The sequence below is a fragment of the Patiria miniata genome, unplaced genomic scaffold (assembly GCF_015706575.1).
Source record: "Patiria miniata isolate m_02_andy unplaced genomic scaffold, ASM1570657v1 HiC_scaffold_5, whole genome shotgun sequence".
Classification (NCBI taxonomy): domain Eukaryota; kingdom Metazoa; phylum Echinodermata; class Asteroidea; order Valvatida; family Asterinidae; genus Patiria; species Patiria miniata.
In genome coordinates, this window is record NW_024037072.1 from 3952635 (window position 1) to 3974181 (window position 21547).

General features: G+C 42.0%; 1 protein-coding gene across 1 annotated transcript in view; it reads right to left on the reverse strand.

Moving 5' to 3' along the window:
* The window catches only part of LOC119740867, a 191326-nt gene that overhangs the window by 27089 nt on the left and 142690 nt on the right, over positions 1–21547 (reverse strand). Inside the window, exons 110-127 of the mRNA XM_038216324.1 lie at positions 21154–21396; positions 20604–20906; positions 19786–19947; positions 18927–19037; positions 18026–18304; positions 16705–16968; positions 15427–15717; positions 13110–13370; positions 12284–12462; positions 11705–11819; positions 10508–10783; positions 8066–8347; positions 7099–7362; positions 4537–4833; positions 3235–3477; positions 2348–2451; positions 1890–2067; positions 654–950 (exon numbers count right to left, since the gene is read on the reverse strand). Of these exons, the coding sequence (XP_038072252.1) occupies positions 654–950; positions 1890–2067; positions 2348–2451; positions 3235–3477; positions 4537–4833; positions 7099–7362; positions 8066–8347; positions 10508–10783; positions 11705–11819; positions 12284–12462; positions 13110–13370; positions 15427–15717; positions 16705–16968; positions 18026–18304; positions 18927–19037; positions 19786–19947; positions 20604–20906; positions 21154–21396 (4149 nt within the window). The remainder of the gene's footprint in view (positions 1–653; positions 951–1889; positions 2068–2347; positions 2452–3234; positions 3478–4536; positions 4834–7098; positions 7363–8065; positions 8348–10507; positions 10784–11704; positions 11820–12283; positions 12463–13109; positions 13371–15426; positions 15718–16704; positions 16969–18025; positions 18305–18926; positions 19038–19785; positions 19948–20603; positions 20907–21153; positions 21397–21547) is intronic.

Genomic DNA, 21547 nt, shown 5'->3' on the forward strand with positions numbered 1-21547 from the left:
ATTGTTATAGTAAAGTTCATCAAAGTCTTTACAAGTCATCTGAAGTCAATTACGGGTCAATCACACGTCAATCACAAGTCAAATCACAGGTCAATCTCAAGTCCATCACAAGTCCATCACAAGTCCATCACAAGTCCATCACAAGTCCATCACAAGTCAATCACAAGTTCATCACAAGTCCATCACAAGTCCATCACAAATCAATCACAAGTCAATCACAAGTCAATCACAAGTCAATCACAACTCAATCACCAAATCAATCACAAGTCAATCACAACATCAATCACAAGTCAATCGCAAAGTCAATCAAAAGACAAGTTGACAAATGCATTATTTTGTTATCGTTCATCCGCTGTTACTTGTAACGGATCTGTGATTAACTTACAACCGACTTGTAAAAGACTGGAATCCAACATCATAAGTTTCCCAAATCCAAAATCTCCGTCAGTATATTAGATATATAGCCCAAAAAAACAAAACAAGGCCAAACTAAAAGGACACTCTCTAGCTCTGACGACCTCTGACAAAATGGTAATGATGAAGGTACCATTTCAGTGGAAAAATTGAAATCTTATCAAAAACTGCTGCTTGTCTTAAATACTTAAAAGAAGAAAAAAATTAACATCAGTATTTTGTTTAAATTAAAAACTAACCAGTTGTTTGCATATGAGTCACACTGGCTCCATATTCTCGGGCCTGCGATGGGCCCCGCACGGTCCGCAGGGTGAAGACGTAGCTGGTTCCGGGCATGAGTTCGGTCAAGTCAATGTTGGCAAAATTCTTGGGGATGTGAACCGGTGAAGACGGACTACCGATGGAGTTGGGCGTGTAGGTCAACTCGTAGGCGTCAAAGTTGTCCCTGTCCGGTAGATCCCAGTGAAGTCGCATGGATTGTTGGGTGACGTCGGTCGCTCGGAGGTTGGAGGGATTAGGAATGCTGACATCCATGTCTGTTTGCAAAAAAAAAAAAAAAAAATGAAAAAAAAAATGATTACAGAATCAAAGTAAATTGTCACCAAAAAAATGCATAAGTAATGCAATTTGAGTCACTAATAATGTAGGAGGTATTTTTTCAACACTTTTGCTGAGTTAAAATGTCTATGTGTGTTTATCTTTTTTTGCAAAATGCTTTTTTTCAGGGTAACATCGCTTTTCTGGAGCTGTATTAAGAGTGGAATTTAACATAACAAAACATTGGTGCGAAATTACCTAGAATTCAAATGAGACTGGAAATAATTGAGAATTTGCAAGGAGAACATTTGCTACGACGTCACAAATTCAATAACAGGTTCATCCTGAATGTAAACTGGCCCTACATCATATAGAAAAAAAACAGCTTCGTTCTAACAAAAAGAGTTGCATATTTTTGCTCTTCGGAAATTGGTAGGTTCAAAATTGTATTTCATGTTTAAGTTACAACTTCATTCTAATTTTTTTGTGGAGGGCACGTCACAGTTATAAATTGATCTTGGCTCAATCTTATTGAGATGCTAAGCAAAAATAAACCTCAAGACTCAATCCTCAATTTCAAGACTCAAACTTCGAGATTCACACCTCACGTTTGCAACTACAATTCTCAAGACTCAAACCTCACCACTCAAACACCAAGATTCAAACTACAAACCTCACAACTCAAACCTCACAACTCAAACCTCACTGAGACTCAAACTCCCAACCTTACACCTCAAACCTCAAGGCTCAAAGCTCAAACCTCACCACTCAAACCTCAAACCTCACGACTCAAACCTCAAGACTCAAACTCAACCTCAAGACTGAAACTTCCAACCTTACACCTCAAACCTCAAGGCTCAAAGCTCAAACCTCGAACCTCAAACCTCACCACTCAAACCTCAAACCTCACGACTCAAACCTCAAGACTCAAACCTCACCGGTTCTGACAGTAATTGTCTCCTTCTCACTGATGATTCTATTGTCCCCGGTGCCGGCCACTGTAGCCACACTGATGATGTATGGAGTATCAGGCGTGAGACCGGTGAGACTGTGGGATTGGACACTACCACCAAGAGTAACTGTCCCTGCTTGGCCGTTGGAGTTTGTGTAGCATAACTAATTGGGAGAAATAGGAAAAAAATGTAACCAACTTATTCTTTACCAAATGAAATCAAAGTTAAGTAAGAGTTTTGCATTCAGTTTTTTTATCGACACGTGGTATCTTTGTGGAACTTGGAGGATTCTTCAAAACAGATGTCTCAAAAATAACAAGTGGCATAAGACTTTGGTCAACTAGTTCCTAATCTTGAGTTCATTTATCTGACAGGTATGCATCACGAATAGACCAATTCGGCATGGACCCTGGAAAAAACCGCTTTCTTGCATGTCAGCCTACCTCATAACCAGTGACTTCTGGCAGTTGTACGGGCTCCCATGTGACAGTGATTTGCCTGTCCGTTTTGGTGGCGACAGACGGTGGGGTGGCCAACTTCAATGGTCCTGCAGAAAAAAAGTAACAATCATATCATTCATGTGGGAATTTCAAGTTTATTTTACTCTGTAGCACAGATGTGACTTCTGATTATCCACAAATTGTATGAGTTTTTTTTTGTTTTAAGGCTCAAATTTTAGTTGCTGTTTTTGCAAAGAGACAAATTACAATGTAGGTGTCATGTGAAATGACATTTGTCTCTCTGTAAAAACTGTGACAATCATGACGTTCATGAAAATCCTCAGCATTTATTGACATCCTGAACAAGTTGTTGGTGGTGAAAACGCAGTGCATACTGTATTGCATGTAACGAAGTATGAGTTCTCACTTCTAGGTTGGTTCGAACCCTCCCTCCCCCCTTAAATTTCTGGACTATAAAATGGACGGACTGGGAAGAAAAAACGTCTCTGCTCTTACTTTCAAACAAAATGTCTACCTCCATTGTGTACATTTTTGGATGCGAACGGATAATTGAATGGCATCCATCAACCAGCATGCGAGAACCAGGGAAATACTGGTTCCCTTTGCTTGCCCTTGTTGCTAGGCAACAGGACGCTCTCTTCAGTTTGCACACCAATGACAGACCATAGATTCTGCTTTTTTCCCCTGCTCTTAGAAAGCATGTTGCTATGGAGCGGCTGAATCCATTTTCTATAGACCCATTTGTTACTGCTAGCCGTAGCCGGCTGAGTCTTATTTAGCATACCCTGAAACAGGCATTTTGTCAAGGGCTACGGCTATTCACACTAGTAAAATGAAATCATAGCCACAAAAACCTGATACCATCTTACTTGTTCTTTGTTGTTTCTGGTCGGTGCGACTCAGATAGTGCAGCGTGACGGTGTACAGCATGCCTGGGCTCAGTCCCGTTATGGTGTAGTCGCGGGTACCAGTCGTCTGTGGCACTACTGCCGAGCCGCTTCCTGGCGACCATTCCACAGTGTAAGCGGCGGTCCCAGAATCTTGTTCCCAGAACAGGACAATCTGGGATGTTGTGATGTCACCAAATGAAATGACGCCGGGCGAAGTTAGATCTACGGAACAAATTAAAACAACGTTTTTAAACCTATCGTGGGAATAATATTTTTTTCCCCTTTTATTTGAAAAAAAAAAGAAAAAAAGCAATGGCAGCAAAATCACATTCAGAAATTAGCGCCACAAGACCATCTATATTTTGATGGCCAGCTGCCAAATACATTGTTACCATTTTAAATACATCACAGAAAGCACAAAGGATAAGGTTGAACAAAGACACTGACAGAAGTGAGATCTGAACTGATAACCACTGAAGCACCTGACCCTTGCTCTACCAACTGAGCTATCCTGCCCTGTGTTGGCAGTATGTCTTTGCTTATGGGGCACTTTTCAGAAGCCATCAACTTATATGTACCCTGTGTCCAGGTATCACACCAGCAACATTAGCAATGTTGCAGTCATACTTGTGATGAGTCAGTTTATTTTGGCTCAACCTTTTAAAGGGAATATACAACATTTGCAAACATCGAAAAAAAAAAAACTACCAAGTTTTTGCGAAATACCTTAATAGGATGTTGGTAAATGACAGCCTGAAGCATCCTGTAAAATTATGGCACCTGGTATACTGTCATTTTCAAGAAAAGTGGTATTTTTGTATCAATTTCCAACGCTGATCGGCCGATCAGCGTTGGAAACAACTGGCTTTTTTTCAAATACTGGCCCCAATTGACCATTGCCCTTGTTTGCAATCGATTACAAACCTATGAACGGGTACGAGCCAGCTAGACTGGTTCCCTGACCTTACAATTCCCCAATGTATGTAAACTGCTCTGTTTCTTCTTATATGGAGTCAGGGAACCAGACTACAGGAAAATGATCGTTTTTCTTGGTTTTTATAGCATTTTCGAACCCAAAACCTCCAAAAAGTCAGTGCAACTATATTTGCTTTATATTTCCAACCCCCCAATTCCATCCATTTCTGAAAATTACAGCAAAAGCAAATGATGTATATTCCCTTTAAGCACATTCTTTTAACACAGGGAGACCATTCCTAAAGTTTGACTTTGGATTTTTACTCCAATTTTTTTTAGATTCTTGATTTTCAGCTTTGAACTCACTTGTCGTGAAGGGGAACGTAATCCCGCTGCTCGACTGGTCCCCGCTACCCGTGCGTAGTGTGACCATGTATGTGGTACCTGGCATCAATCCGGTGAGGCTGATTACCGGGCAAGCGTCCATAGGCACTTCAATCTCCACCTGAAGCGGGGTACCGGCTCCCGCGCCGCTGGCCGCGTTATTCACGACCGCGAAGAACTTGTCAATCAGGCCTCTGAAGTTGCTAAGATTGATGCCGAAGTCTGCACCGTGTGGTTTTGGAACAACCGTTACAGCATTCCGATCAATGTTAACCGGTTCTGAAAGGTAATACAAACACCAGTGTAATATTAGTCATCTTGTACAACAGTTGAATATGGATTGTATTCCACAAAGACCAGGAATTTCCAATTTCAATTTTGCAACCAAAGCAACGTGAGTTACGGTGAGCAATGTGTATAAGGCTATAATCATACAACCTTTACTTTTATAAGCAATAAAGTTTGGACAAACTGATTCTTCAAGTATAGAAAATACCAGAAGCCACAATTTAAAGAAAACACCATAAATTCTGAACAAAACTCACAAAGAAAGAAATTATTTATTTATCTATTAATAGAAGTAGTAGTAGTAGTACATGTAGTAGTGGGGGTAGTTGAAGTACAATGTATATATTAATTTGTTTATTCATTTAATTTACCTAGTACAAGTGTAATTGATTTTTATTTTTTGATTTGTTTGTCTAATAATTATCTAATTTACCAACTTTGTTCTTGACTTAATGTAACTTTATTTAACTTTTTTTTGTGTATAGTTAAAACTTCTTTTTATATTTATTGCTTGTTGTTTTCACGTATGCCATTCAGTTTGGAGAACCCCTAGACAGAAACAACGTTTCTTTTGGGCAATCCTTCGGGAGCTGAATGGTATTTTGTTTTTGTTTGTTTGTTTATGTATCTAAAGCTTTTGTTGTTTTGTGTTGTAACTTTAGTCATTTGTTTACATGTATTTGTTGATATTTTCCCGAGAAATAAAATAGTATAGTATAGTATAGTAAATTAACATGATATAAGCAACAACGTACATTGCTACCCCGTGAAAACCAGATTGCAGTCACAATCTCAAAAGTCCATCATAAGTCAATCATAAGTTATCCAGATGTCAAGTCACAAAATATTCCTTTGCCACTGTTCATCACTTCCTACCTGTGACCTATTCTTGACTAGATTTCCCTGTGACTGGACTTGTGATTAACTTAATTACTACAGCGGCTGATTTCCCGAAACCTTACGCAATGGCGCAACTACCTTTGCGCCATACGTCACAATTTATTGCTTATAAAACTGCACAACATTTCACACTTCGCAACATTTCACTTATGACAATTTCATGAAAGTCTGAAAGTGCATAAGTCCGGGACTTGGAGTAAAGGGTGGCGTAGCAACTGAAAATGACCTATTTCACCAGCAAATCGTGATCGTCGCGGAGCCTGTTGTTGCACAACTTATCAAGATCGATACAAGACACCCACAGCTTTGTGTTTGAAGTGAACAAATTGCTATTTTACTGGTGACGTGGTTTTTAGAGCTTGCTGCACGATTCTGAAGAAAGTCCGACAAATAATTTTTGAAATGACGGGCTGAGGAAATCTAATGACTGTTTCGTGAACGAACAAATTAATACACAAACAGCCGCCGTAAATGCTGTTATCATCCTCGTCCAAGATGTTTCAATTATTTAACACGTGGCGCAGCTACGCCAAGTTTTGTGAAATCGATCGTAAGTTTATTGCGCAGCTGCGCAACAAATTTATTGCGTAAGTCTTACGCATGTCGCAAACTCCGCACTCTTTTTTTATGAAATCGGCTGCAGAACTGTAGCTAAGTCAATCGCAAGTCTCACAAGTCCGCCACAAGATGTCCAGTTGCAACTCAAGTCACAAGCCATGTAAAATGAAACGTAAAGTTACTTGTCACTGGACTGGTGAATGGACTTGAGATTTACTTGTGACCGGACTTGTGATGGCCTCCACTACAAACACTGCATCACAAATATACTGAAAAGCTTGAGTGAAGAACATAATTTATATTATTTTCTAATTGATATTATTTTTCAAAAAATGTGAAAACATTATTAGTGGGGTGCTGTGGTTCAATGGTTACAGTGTTCGACTCGTGTGCAGTGGTACATGGGTTCGAATCCTGACCGTGGGAACATGGTGCTTGTGCTCCATCCTTCGAATGGGATGTAAAGCCGTAGGTCCCGTGTGTTGTGTAATGCACGTTAAAGAACCCAGTAACACTTGTCGCTAAGAGAAGGGGTTTGCCCCGGTGTTTCTGGCAGTGGTTGCAATATGCGCCGCAGCACCCTGTAAACCCATATACGGTGCTACATAATGGGTCTCATATTTCTCATAAACTTTATTTACCTTCAAATATACATAATTTCCAGCAACTTGAGTACCTAATTGTTGGTAGATATGTGTGCTATATAAGACTCCGATATTATTATTATTATTATTGAAGAAATTACCTAAGAGGTTCCCCCATAATTTCGACCCAGATCTCATAAGAATTGCTACATACTTAGACGGTAGGAGGTGCGTCCATATGGCGTGATGACACCAGCTGCGTCTACCGTGTTGACAATCAGTCGGTAATTCTGTCCGGGCGTCAGGCCGTCCAGACGTTTGCTTGGGCTATCACTCACAGGCACAAAGGTGGAGGAGTCTTGCACCCCGTCGTCGGGGTTGTAGATGAACTGGTACTGCATGATGGGATTGGTGGTCGCTACCCAGCGGACAGTGATGGTGGTGTCTGGAACCAACTCGACGGTGATCACAACCGAATCTGTGTTGGGATTGGAGAGAGTTTGTAATAAGTCACAGACTATCGCAGATTGTAACAAATTAGAACCGACTATTTCGAACCATAATAACATACAATTTCAGCCCAATAGGTGCTAATAACTGAAAATATTTTATTTCACAGAGAAGGTTTCGAACAAAAGCAGCAAAGATTAAGTTGATTAGGATTGCTAAGTTGTTCAAAAAGTACGGGAAAAAATCTTCACAAGATTTTTCACATGTATTTTTTTTATGTGAGGATATTCACTTTCAGTTAACACAATTTTGGGGGCAAAAGTGGGATTGAATTTGTTTAAAAACCACTGAACAGCACCACTGTTTTGGGTCGTGTATGCAATCAAATTGCTGTGTTTTGAATGACCAGAAATTGTATGTCCTCTACTCCTGGCGTATCGCCATGGCAACTGATTGGGACTCCTCTTTCCTTGCACTTTTTCTTACTACTATAAAATATTTGAGAATGTTGCACCCATGATATTGTCCATCTATCAAATGTTGACCCGTACAAACCCACACCACCCTGCCCGTGTGTTACTTCCTATGCCGCCCCAAACCGCCCCAAACTGCCCAGTCATTGCATAGTTTTGTGATTTCATCAGCTAGGGAATAATATTACAATTCATTAAACATGCTTCTGGGTTCATTACTACAAATCATTCATTCATTTTAAGAATCAATGAGCCAACCTGTAGTTTCAGACACAGACATCGGTGCGCTTATGGTCTGATCTTGGCCCAGTCCAGCCAGGGTACGGATAGTGATGACGTAGTTCGTCGCTGGTGTGAGATTCTCCAGCGTTGCGGACAGGACGGTGGGTGGCTGAGGGACCGGCTGGCCAACCGGCTGACCGTTGGCCGTGGTCAGTGTGACCTGATAGCCGCTGACGTAGCCGACGGCTTCCTCCCAGAAGACCGTGATGATGGACTGGCTGGCCTCGGCGATGCGGAGGTTCCTTGGAGGTGCGGCCACTGATATACAAGACACGCATAAAGTCAAGATGATGATCATGAAGTACGAAAAAGAAACAAAGGGGAAACACACAGGACACTAGTCTAGGACGACCTGCGTATTAACCAACATTGGCACAGTATTCTGAAAGAAAACTATAGTTTTCTAAAAAAAAAAGAGTCCCTTTTTTTCAGTAAGGTAATCTTATCCTTCTGTGTCCTTTTCTTCTATTTTTAGACGTAGTGGCTTTCCGCGTACACACTATAATGCACTTTAGATCATTAGCATGCAAAAGGCACATTATAAATTTTTTAATTATTAGTATTATTAAGTCACAAAAATTAAGCGTTCACATCAGAAAACGGCTTTGTATTTCCGTTCACCTACATGGGTCACATCTCAACACATTGACAAATTACATGACACCAACAGTTGAGTCCATCACAAGTCCATCAAAAGTCCAGTCACAAGTAACAGGCGATGAAAAATAACAACGGAATGCCTTTCTCACAGATAGTATACAAATAATGAATGTTTGTGAGTGCAATGGTAAGAATAATTTCATGAGGTGACAGATGAAATGTTCCATTCCACTCGGCTTCGCCTCGTGGAATGGAACATTTCATCTGTCACCTCATGAAATTATTCTTTCCATTGCACGAACGTGAAACATTCATTATTTGTTTTATAAAACACCTGAATAAATCCTTGTCATCTGATTGGTTGACTTTTAATAGCCAATTTATTCAGGTTAAAAAACTGTTTAAAAGTTTGGCACGTTCATCATATTTTATTAATGCAAACTGTTCAACAGGTTGAGAACAATCATATTCAATTTATCTCGATTTAAAACAGTGCCACTACCAGCAGCAGTGACACCGTGCAATGGAAGTTCTATTAACCGTGCAACAGAATTTCCATTGAACTGTGCGCTGCGCGCCACGCGCACGCTGGTACGAATAAATTCAATGGCATGTGATCAATGATCCACCAATCAGATCACGGGGATTCATTCAGGTGTTGTATAATATTAAATAGCTCCTAACTTGATAACTTGATGGACTTCTGGTAGCCTTGACTACAACACAATCCCTCCCCTCTACAGGCAATACCAAACTTAATTCACTACTTTCACATAAACACTCAACCAAAAAAGAAAGTCCCCCCTTCCAATACTTTTTTGTCTAACTCAAAAACTACTGGGCACAAATTACGTCTTATCAGAACAGAAATTCCTCAGCAATCCAGCCATACTCTTGATTTAGCCCAAAACGGTAATAAATGTGTACGAATTTATGCAATTTATGACAAATGATACCGAAAACAGTTGCACTTTTGTATACGTGCATGTTGTGGTTCACACTCACCTTGCAAGTGTACAAAGGTGCAACTTTTTTTTGGTACCACTTGTCATAAATTGCATCATTTTGTACACATTATCACTGTTTTCGGCCAAACAAAGTGTGTGGCTGGAATGCTGAGGAACTTCTGCAGTGATCAGTCGTAATTTGAGCAAGATGTGCCCAGTTGTTTTTGAGTTAGACAAAAAGTATTAAGGGGGGGAATTTCTTTTTTGGTTGAGTGTATTACAGATCACGCTTACAAGTGTTCATGCATGTATAAACATACAATCCATAGCTCAATCTTCAAGCAAATGCTCCTTTCAATATAACATGGTCTTCTGTGTGTCTTTAGCAAATCGAAAACCGAAGAAACATGTTACAGTTCTAGTGGCTCCAGAAAAGGTGAACTCCGAAAAAAAACTAGAAATGGGACCCTGGCATTAAGAAAAAGTTTGTTTTGTTTCCATAAATAGAAGATAAGACAAGGGCGGATCCAGAACACAATTTTTTTTGGGGGGGGGCCAAAAAAATTTTGGTCCCCCAAAACAGTGGGTCCAAAAAATTACGGCGTAGGGTTTGGGGCCCTTAAGCGGGCCCCGAAAAAAAATTTGGATTCTAGATGCTCTGTGGTGCGATCTGAGGCAATTTCTGACCACTTAAACCAATGTTTTTTTGAGGAAAAGATGGTGGTGTACTCATTGCCTGCCTTTATTGTGATGTCACATAAAAAAAAAAAATTGGTTTCGTTTTGGGGGGGGGGGGGGGGGGGCGCCATGGCCCCCTTTGGCCCCCCCTGGATCCGCCCTTGAGATAAGACAGCACCGGTTTCTGGCTTACCAGTCCTGAAGGCCCGACTTCGACTTTCCAAACCACCCACGTTGGTCACTTCCACGTACAGCACATAGCTGGTCCCCGGCTGCAAGGCGTTGAACGTGTGTTGTAGGTTGCTATTACTGATGGGGAAAAAGGCATTCTGTAGCCGTGACGTACTACCGGGCAGACCGATGCTTAACTGGTAGGCTGTCGCAGACGAGTACCGAGTCCTGCCCCACTCAAAGGTTACCGATTGCTCTGTGTTGTCTATGATGAGGATTTCTGCAGCGTCAAAGTCGTCTGTTAAGTGAAGAGTAAATGAAAAGGTTTTGAAAATCTTCTTACACTGCCTCAAATGTCATAAACGTTAAACTGGACAAAATTTAAGCCAATACGTTTGCTGATTGACTGTAGTGGACATCATGTTAAGCCATACATCGGCTCACCGTATGCTGGATATTTTTTCTTAATAAAATGGCACAAACTCCTAATCAGACGAAATGTAAAAGAAAAACAGCATTGCACCAAGCACACTTTTTCTAGAACAATTTGTGCTGAATCCATTAATATAAGACAAGAGTCAGAACAACAATACCTGAAGCAACTACAGTGAAATACTTGGTTACTTGGTTGGTTCTTCTCCTGAGGACTTCCACAAGGGAGTATAACTAGGAGGCCAGAAACACCGGGGCAAACCCCTTCTCTTAGCGATAAGTGTTACTGGGTTCTTTTACGTTCGTAAACACACGGGACCTCCGGCTTAATGTCCCATCCGAAAAACGAAGCAATAATGGTTAAGTGCCTTGCTTAAGGGCACAAGTGTCCGGGCCCGGGCTCGAACCCACGCCACTGTTGCCTCTGAAACACCAGAGCATGAGTCCGGTGCTCTTGTAACCGCTTGGCCATGACACTTGATAAATCTTGATAAGTCAAACCTCAAGGGACGAGGTTCAAAATTTGACTTAAACAGAGTTTTGAGTTTATGAGCAGGGTTGTATATCATTGTTATACTACTGAAGGCAATGGATTCTTTGTTTGACTAAACAGTTGTTTTGAGTTATCATCAGAGTTTGACTAATCAAAATTTCACTGTATCACCCAAATGAAGGAGGCACACATTTTCTGACAGAAATATGATTTTGTGGGGGGCAATCTTTTCTGACAAAATAGACTTCACGCAGACGTAACTTTCTTTCAGTGGTAACTAGCGATGCCACTAACCTGTTGTCGCCATAACAGTTGTCGGCGAACTTCTTTCCTCCGAATCGTCCTCTCCCACAAAGGTGACGATGTGGAAAGTGTATTCAGTGTTCGGCTGCAGCCCGGTGATGGTTGCCTGTTGGATATAAAATATACATACAAGATAGCGTACAGCGCCCTCTGTTGAAATCTGGTTAATAATGACAGTCCAAAAATGAATCATCTCTGTCTACTAACTCTTTGCGTTGAAATGCAATGATGTATGACATCGGCAAACAAACTTTAAATTTGGCATTCGTGGTCACCCTAACAATTACCGGTTTACGGCTTCTGACTAGCACCCCTTGAACAGAGACACTGATAATGACAAATGGGGAACCGCCAACATAGGGCTGGATAGCTCAGTTGGCAGAGCACCGGAACGGAAATCCGGCGGGTTCAAACCCAGTACCAGCCAATTTCTTTGATATTATTATTAAGCATCTAATAAGTAATAAATAGAAAAATAAAAATGTATACTTGTGGGAGGGGCCCTGCCCCCCCCCCTCCCCAAATAGGCATCTTCCCCACCCCCGGATCCACTGACCGGTGTGTACTTACCATTGGCTCAGTGACGACCACTGGTTCCTGGATGCTGTCCCTTGGCTCATAGGTTACGAGGTATCCATCAGCCACGCTTGGGTAGGAAGCGTTGCCTGGTAGGACTGGGTCCCAGCTCAGATTGACGGACTCGATGGTGGTGGATGACTGCACGGAGCTTGGGTCCACCGCCTCGGGCTCTGTGGATAAAAAAACGGAGGATGTCAAGCTCAAAATGCAATACCAAGGTGTTGTCTTAAAAATCACAACATTCCCGCTCTTTCTGTAATTAGGCAATTAGGCCATGCCAAATTAGGCCATAGCCAAATTATTCGGACAGGGCCTTATAGACTTTGATCATGAAGGACAGGAGAAGGTGGCCTGGGCACCAGTTTAGAATAAGAGCATTTTATCTTCACCGGTATGCGTGCTCGTCTATCACTATGCATGCTCTATTGTCACAAAAACTGAATATGCAGTGTTTATGAATTACATCGGTGACGAGCAAACCCTGACATTGAATCTACATCGCAGTTGGATCAAACTCATATCCATGCTAGCCCACCATATTTGGACTAGTCTGGTCGACTATATACAGGACAGGCCTACAATGTTTGGTCGCATCACTGGTTACCCATAGCCTTGGTACATCATACTGCACAACAGGGAGCCAGGACCACGTTTCGTTATGACATTTTCACCACTGTTTGACTGGAGGCATCCGCAGGTAGCAATTGGTGGACAAGCGTAAGTTACGTCACACTGACCACTAGTTTCACACTCGGCTCTTGAAGTTCTTCAACCCAAATCTTTCCAGCCACTCCAATAACCCCAAATCTTGACTTACTGGTATATTGCTTGATGGATGTGCTGACCACCGGACTTATTCCCATGGCAGTCAGGGTAAATGTGTACTCCACTCCGGGCGTCAGGTTCATCTGTGTGACAGGTGTTGGGTTTGAGCTCAGGGGAATGGTGGCTATCGCTGAATTCAGCGAGTCCACAATCACCAAAGTGTAACCCGTGGCCCCGGCTGCTTGTGTTATGCTCACGGTGATGCGTCGAGTTTCAACCAATGTGACAAACAAGGTGCCAGGATCAGCCGCGCCTGTGGACAGATTGAGAGCACAAATAGGTGTCAGTTATATTACTTCACTGAAAATCACATTTGATTTCAAACCATATTTATACAAGTCAGGTGTGTTTACAAACACAAATGCCCCGCAACCGTGACTGTTTCCATGACATAACACCACTCTTTTAACATCAACTTACATGTACCTTGGTCACATGGAATGTTCATTGACAGCATTAGTGTCTTCTGTAGGTTTTATATGAATTAATCCCTAATCCGTATGATCTCAGAATAAATACTAGATTTCTATTGTTTTAGTCACTGTGACCTTGACCCTTGACATTTTGGCCCCAAATGCAAAAGGCTTCTTAGGATTGCCAAGGACAATCCACAAACCAAATTTGAAGTTCATATGTAAAGTATTTCTCAAGTTATCGTGCTGACAAATTTCTATTGTTTCAGCCACTGTGACCTTGACCCTTGGCCTTTCGGCCCCAAATGCAAAAGGCTTCTTAGGATTACCAAGGACAATCCACAAACCAAATTTGAAGTTCATATGTTAAGTATTTCTCAAGTTATCGCGCTGACAAGATTTGTCCGGACACACACACCCACCCACCCACCCACCCACCCACCCACGGAAGGACAAGGCGGAAACAGTATGCCCCTTCGGCTTTGCTGCGGGGCATAAAAAAGAGGTTAAAAACAAACAACAGGAGAGGCAAGAAACAAGGGCACTGAGGTATTGGTTTAGAAATGTAAGGCGCAGCTTTCTCGACACCCATCGTTTTCATCTGTGCTCACGATGCCATGAACCAATACAATTCAAGTTCAGGTTTACTGGCTGAGCTAAGAATGTATCTGCTTAGCAAAAAAACAAGATAACAGCTAAAAATTCATGTGATGCACATTTGCTTGTTCACTGGTCCTCCGCTTATTTTGGCTCAAAGAAATTTAAAAAGTAGTAATTCTATTCAGCAGCTCCATAAATGGGGATGAGAACATGAAACACAACTTTGTGAGTTTGTTCCTCCATTTAATAGGGAACGTTGAACAATAGAGGACAATAGGGTCCCAAATTCCCGAAGGTCCCCAATTTGGATTCGTGTACAAAACATATGGGAGGTCTTCCTAAAAAGTTAGTACAAACAAAAGAGGGACAATAGGGGGTCCCAGATTGCAGGCAAATACACACTTGTATGTGCGTGTTTATGGTGTAAATCGAGGATACACACGTGCAACATCATCGATGAATCGAGGACAGAAACCAAATCGAGGACTCCTCGGTTGGAAAACGTGTACAAAACCAATGAGAGCTGTTGCGAAAAAAGTTCAAGTTCAAACAAAGGAAAAGGGAAGAGGAACAAAACAAAATACCATAAACAAACGTGCGTGATCTGATACACCGTGTCCTCTGGAGACATGCACACAATAGGGAACAAAAGATTGTATATGTCTCCACAGGGCAATTTCTATAGATGAATATGTCTCCACAAGGTTTTCACGAAATAGATGTGTGGATTTTACTCAAAAAACTAGGAATTTCCAAGCTATGTTGATGGATGTTGAAAAGGGATATTAAGTTCGAATTTCAGCTAAGGAAATTAATTCTGGTTAAAATAAGAGCATTTTGAAACTACACTTTCAAACTCGAAAAACTTCAGTACAAGAGAACAAAGAAATTTCACCTAAATAGTGGCTGTATGCTGGATTTGTCACTACAAGTACCTATTGTCATTTTTATCTTCAAGCAAACTTGAATCCTCGATCCTGTTTGGTCGATCCATGGCAACAACAGTATACTATTATCCAATATGCCTGGATCCATACTGCAGTATTGCGCTATTCTAAGATGCGTCTGCCATTCATGCTGCATGCATGAGTGTTAGCATGACCACTGAAAAGTTCATGTTTAGCATGTGTGTTCCATCCTTACTGTGCATCAAGTTTGCTGGAGGATAAATTCATTGCGTCTTTTGGGATATGGGACACAGACGTACAACATTATGCTGCGTTCCACTCGTGCTCGAGGGATAACTAACAGAATCACAATTGACAACAGACTAGCTCAAGTACGGGAGTAGCCTACCAGTCATGAAGGTCCTTGAAACAACCTCACTCTCTTGGGTCAAGTCATCGTACTGACTGAACGAAGTGATGCTGACATCGTAGTTTGTATTAGGAATCAGGCCGCGGAGCACCAGCTCTCTCGGGTCATTGCGAGAGACGGTGGTCGGGCTTGGCGTGCGTCCACCTTCCCCGGACTGACCGGCGTAGCGAATGTAATAGCCGTTGTAGTTACCGGCAGCTGGTGGGTCCCAGTTCAGGGTGATGGTAGAGAAGGTCTGGTTGGGAGAGTCTAAAATAGGAGGCTCGGGATCTGAGGAGAAACAGTCGCATCAGTTAAGCTATGGTATCATAACCAGTTAAAATCCATCATGAACTGTGAAAATTCAGAGTAAAAATCTTTTTTTGGCTCTTTACTTAGCTCTAAGCGATGCTCAATTTGATCTAGATCCGGTTTTCTAAAAATTATGTGGCATGTTTGGCAAGAACAGCCGCTAGGATTTCTTTCTGCCTACTTCCAGTCGACCCTGCTGATGGAGGAAACCTCGGAGAGACATTCCAGGGAAAACCCCTGGAAAAAAAGATGAGCACTGAACAAAATTGCAAATCTCAATTTTATCTTGTTGGTATTTATGCAGTGTATGTGTTTCATGGCATCAGATTTGCTGTTCTCCTGCTTTTAGTATGAGCTATGATTTAGTATGAAAAAAGGGAGAGTTGGAAGAGATCACCGGGAAAGACAATCGAAAGCATTGTCGATGAAACCCGACGCTAACGAGAAGATGTTTTGGCTTTGTGCGCGTGCAGAATGAAAGTGCGCGCACCCAGTGACACAAGTAAAATCACAAGTCAATTAACAAGTCCCGTTGTAAGAAAATAGGGTATAAACAAAAGCAAATGAATGCCTTCGTGACAGGTTCATTTGAATGGCTTGCGAATTGACTTGGGACCTGACGACTTGTGATCGACTTACGACAGACTTGGGATTGAGTCATGAAGGTTGAAAGACATCATAAATGATGATTTCAGGGGTAAGACTGGTGGAAAATGAAAAATTCCATGAAATAATCGGTGGAGGCTTTGAGGGTCGCTGCGACCCCAAAGCAAAGTAGGGTCTACAATATATGTCTGTATTTGCCTAAAGGGCACCCCTTAAAATACCCATTTCGCAGTTTCGATATAAACTTTTATAGGGAAAAAACACCTTTACGGTAAATCCTTAGGATTTCTACATTCAAAAGGGATTGTTGAAAAAAAATCCTGACACGACATATCTCACCCCTGTGATTTTTAAACTTACATGTCACAACTTTGGTTTCGTCGGACAGCACAGCGATATTGGACGCAGTCAGGGTGTGTAGAGCCAGTGAGTACAGTGAACCGGGAGTCAGGGAGGTCAGAGCAGTTTGTTGGACCCCGCCCCGGGCAAAGGTCAGGGGTGACTGCTGGTCACCGTCGGCCGGCGTGTAGGACAGCTGGTATTGGTCAAAGGTCCCTTCTTCAGACGTCCACTGGACGTTGATGGTTGTGGTGGTGTGGGACTGGACGGTCAGTCGCGCAGCCCCTGGGGATGGCGTTTAAAACAACGATATTAAAAACAATTTTTATGACGATTTTATGAACCTTCTCTAGTTCTGAATGCTCTCTGTGGGACTGACAATTAACCTAGCGTGGTAGAATCGCGTCAACGCAGCTTGTGAATGATTTTCCAATTACCCGGACGCGGAACGCAAATGGCGATAGGTCAATTCAGGCCATGCAACTGCATTCTTATTCACTGTACTGTCCACAATGTGGGGTAAAGTGATGTTCCTTTGCTGGCAACATAATTACTTTTGGTTTAGTGGGGGGGGGGAGTAAAATTGAACGAACCAAATCCTACTGGTTTTTTCAAGGCAAGCTATGAAGAAAGAATCATGTGCATACTTCTGTGCACACAGGATCATTTGCATTTTTCCCAAAAGTAACCTAGCGAATTATTATTAAAAAAAAAACGTACTTGGATTAAAGATCTTACTGGTACTAAACACCCCCTGAAAATCTTCTGTCTGGCTTGCCCTCATTTACAAGAAATCAAGAAATGTAAGTGATTTTCAACAATCAGTCAAGTGTCTGATTTTCTAGAAATAAAGAGTTTATATAGACAAAATCGTGGTTTGTGATATAAAAGGTTGTGCATGTTTTTTTTTTTTCACTGTTTTTTTTTTGGACAGGTGTAGTATCCACTGAGCTGAAACTTCAACAGGTCAGGTTTTGAACATTCTTCTTTGGATTTTGAGTGGTGTTATTATTGGAAACAAACAAAATGCATGAAAAGCAAATGATCCCATATGCCTTTAAGAGTTCTATTTCAGTGAAAATGAGCCCACCAATCCATTCAAAAAGCTCACACAAATTTCCAATTGATCCCATGGAGGTAAGCTTCATCATCCGTGTCAAAACGTGAATAAAATTCCATTTTTTTTACAAAAATTTGGTCACAAACATCATTCCCCAATTGCAATACCTCACTCACACTTTTGTACGCAGAATTTTCTTTGCTGAGCACAAAATTTTCAAGTTTTACAAACAACAAGCAACCACTTCACTTTTTTTCAGTATGACGTCTCATTTGAACTTACTGGTAGTGAAGGTCCTTCGCAGCTCGGTGCTCGATTCGGTAGCAGCCATGCCGCCAACTTTACTCCTCAAGACCACCGTGTGCTCTGTATCGGGCGTGAGGTCGTCTAAGGTGACGCTGGTAAGGTCAGCCCTGACAGAGGTCATGAACTCTGTCGGCGACCCCTCAGCCGTGTACGAGATGCTGTAGTCGTCCACGTTACCCTGGGCGGAAAGCCAGGTGAGGGTTGCCGTGGTGGCCGTCACGCTGTTCACCATCAGGTTGAATGGAGCTAGAGGTTCTGATGTAAAAATCAAAATATCAGATTGATAATTAATTTTGAGAAAAAAAATTAGGCGTCGGCCTAATTTACAATAATGCTACAGTGGTGTACTCGCGATACATCACAAGTACATTGCGAATAAATCAGAAGTCAATAAACGAGACCATCGAGGGAAATCGCAAGTCAATTAAAAAAAAAGCCTCGGTCACAGTTCGACAGGGAATGAAGTATGACGAAGGAATGCCTTTGTTGCAGTATATTTGATTAGCTTGTGAGCTGACTTGGGACCAGATGACATTTGATAGATTTGTGATGACTTGTACAACACTGCATTTCTATGCATGGCAGCACAATTTAGTGGCATAAGGGTGGGGAAACAGGGGTGGGGAAACGGGTACATGAATAACAAATAACATATAAATTTCAAAGAAGAAAACCCAAGAGAAGGAAATGGGAAGTACAGGGTACACCATGTGGTCGGGCTGTTACCGCGTCATGGGGAAGTTTTTCCTTGTTAGGGTAATTAGGACTGAGTTGTGGGGACTTTCTGCTGTCCCCACAGCGTCTTCGGTCCCCATGGTGCCATGGGACATCTCGTGTGTAGTCCCCACAACTATGGAGTAAGGATGTGTGTACTTACTTGTGTATTGCGGCTTTACCGCAGACTCATTTGCGGCACCACTCAGGCGAACTTGAAGGTTGTACAATGTGCCAGAGTTTAGACCCTCAAATCTAGCCGCAGTCGGGTTACCTGATATTTAAGAAAAAAGTATCGTTCAATTACCCGAAGCCTGTCTCGCTGTAAGAATTATAAACTTAAAGATTTGAGTCATGAAGAATATTTTTTTGTAATTTGTCGATGACTTGTATCTTTTCTAAAAAGACAACCCCGTCACAATCAAATGTTTGTAGCTCGACAGCACTTCAAAACTCAGAACGCTTTAAAAATGTTCAGTGCCTTGCTGTTGAACTCCTTGCCAGATTCAACTTTCCCCTAAACTTTTTTTTTTTACCTGGTCCACCTACAATGTTGCCAGATTCATTTTTTAACAGCATATTTCTTTTTTCCTGAAGCCCCCCCCCCCAAGTGCCTTTGAGCATTGTACATGATAATTTTCAATAAAAAAAAACCTCTGTTCTATCTAGATAACCAGCCGTTCTAATTGAGAACACAGTTCCCACTGTGTCTTTCCAAAGCAATCTCCAGGCAAGTTCATATCTTGGGCAAATGAAAGTGAAGCAAATTCAACGCCTTGAAGCATTCAACGCCTTGAAGCATTCACAGCGCAACTCGCCAGTTGAAATAAATTGAACAGTTGCCCATTTGTAACCCCAAAAAATGCCATGACGTCACAACTTTGATTTTGCGTTCTTGCAAGGGCAAACCAGACTTCACAAAGCACGTGCTGTATGCACAACTGGGAATGTTACCTTTTGAAGGTATCAAGTTTACAAAGAAGTGCCATGAAACGAAACTGAGTTTGGAGAAACCTCCTCACCTATTGGGATGTTGAAGCTCCGGATGAGAATATCAGTCTCCGTGTGGATAGTAGCCACATAACCAGTGACCCCGTCAGGCACGTCAACTAGCGGTCCCCAGACCATACTGATGGAGGAGATCGTCACCTCGGTGACTTCTAGTGTCAATTCTGGTAAGGTTTCTATAACAACAGAAGAAAAAAACAGCATTTAACAACGAAATGAAGCAAGCAGCAACAAATCAAACAGAACAAGCTGCATCGTAATCAAGTTATTAAATGTTGTCGGCAATCCATCCCAAGTCATCTAGTCTTAAGTGACAAATGTACTTCTTTGCAATTGTTCATAAACATTGAGTTTATTAAGGGAATAAATGTGTGCTCGGCCAGTTTTAAACAAGTCCATTTAAGGCCGGCTGGGGGAACAGACGCTGATAACAGCCCGAGCCGAAGGTTACCATATGCGACCAGGCCCCCTGACAGTCTTAAACGGACTTGTATAATACCAACCAGGCAAATATTTATTCCCATTCATAAATACCTTCTTCGGTCAAAGAGCAAAACAAGTAAAAAAGAATAGAACTTTCCAACGATTTAGTCCAACCGTTTTACTTCATGTTTTTTAAACACCCCTCTAAAAACTTTGTCTATCTAAATTGAGTACAGTGTAGTTACAATATATTTTGAGACCCATCACTGCCTAAGGGGCATTATATAATCCACGGCTCATGTTCAGTTTCAGGTTATGCTGCATGATTTTAGTCCTCTGAGTTTACAGCCGCAGCTGCAGACTAACCCAAGATTTTTTAAAACGTGCCCAGAATTGGTCAAAGCCTCACCTGTGGTTTCAGTAATGGTGCGTGGTTGGCTCTCTGTCTCGTAAGCTGTAGCCCGGCCACTGAGCGCCCTGACGCTGATGTTGTAGGTCTGACCCACGGCCAGTCCCATCACCACATAGTTGTCCACCTCTCCAAATACCCTGGCTACCTCCGTCACGGTGCCGTCTGGTGACGTGTAGGAGATCAGGAACCCGTCGTAGACACCCACAGTGACGGGCGGAGTCCATTGGATGGGGATGCTGGTGGCTGTGGTGGATAGGTCAACAGTGTCCACGACGGATAAGGCTGGGATGCGATCAGGCTCTATGGGATGAAAGGAGAAAATATGTAGAACTTATTTCCATAGTAAGTTTTTCAATTATTCAATTGTTAACTTTAATTGTGAGCAAAGTGGAGATAATTTCGGTTAAAATGGATACTAACTGTGCGGTGGTGAGCAGAAATCTTGAGGGCAATCATGTCTCTAGGCACCTCGCGTGAGCATTTGGCCAAATTTTGTCAAGATGGATTTTTGGGCCAAAAATTTGTTTTGATAGTGTCAAATCCTTACCAGTGCGTGCCAGGACGGTGCCTTCCTCCGCTGGTGTACTGACAGTCTTGACCGTCAGGGTGTACAGGGTACCAGGCCGAAGCCCGTCGACTGTGCCGTCCTCGTCACTGAAGTAGTTGTCCACCTGCCCATCCACCAGGACCTGGTAGAGGACGTTGCTGGGGTTGTTGGTGGCACCCCAGATGAGGTCTAGTGACGTCGTGGTCCTGTCCTCGACTAGGACCTGCAGTGGCGTCAGGGAATCTGTGGATTGATAAAGTGATAATGATAAGAATCTATTAATTACTGATAATAAGAATCAATACAATACAAAATCAATGATCAATAATAAAACATGAAATAAAAAAAGAGACTAACTACTTGATGACTGGATTACACAAATCAAACAAAATTA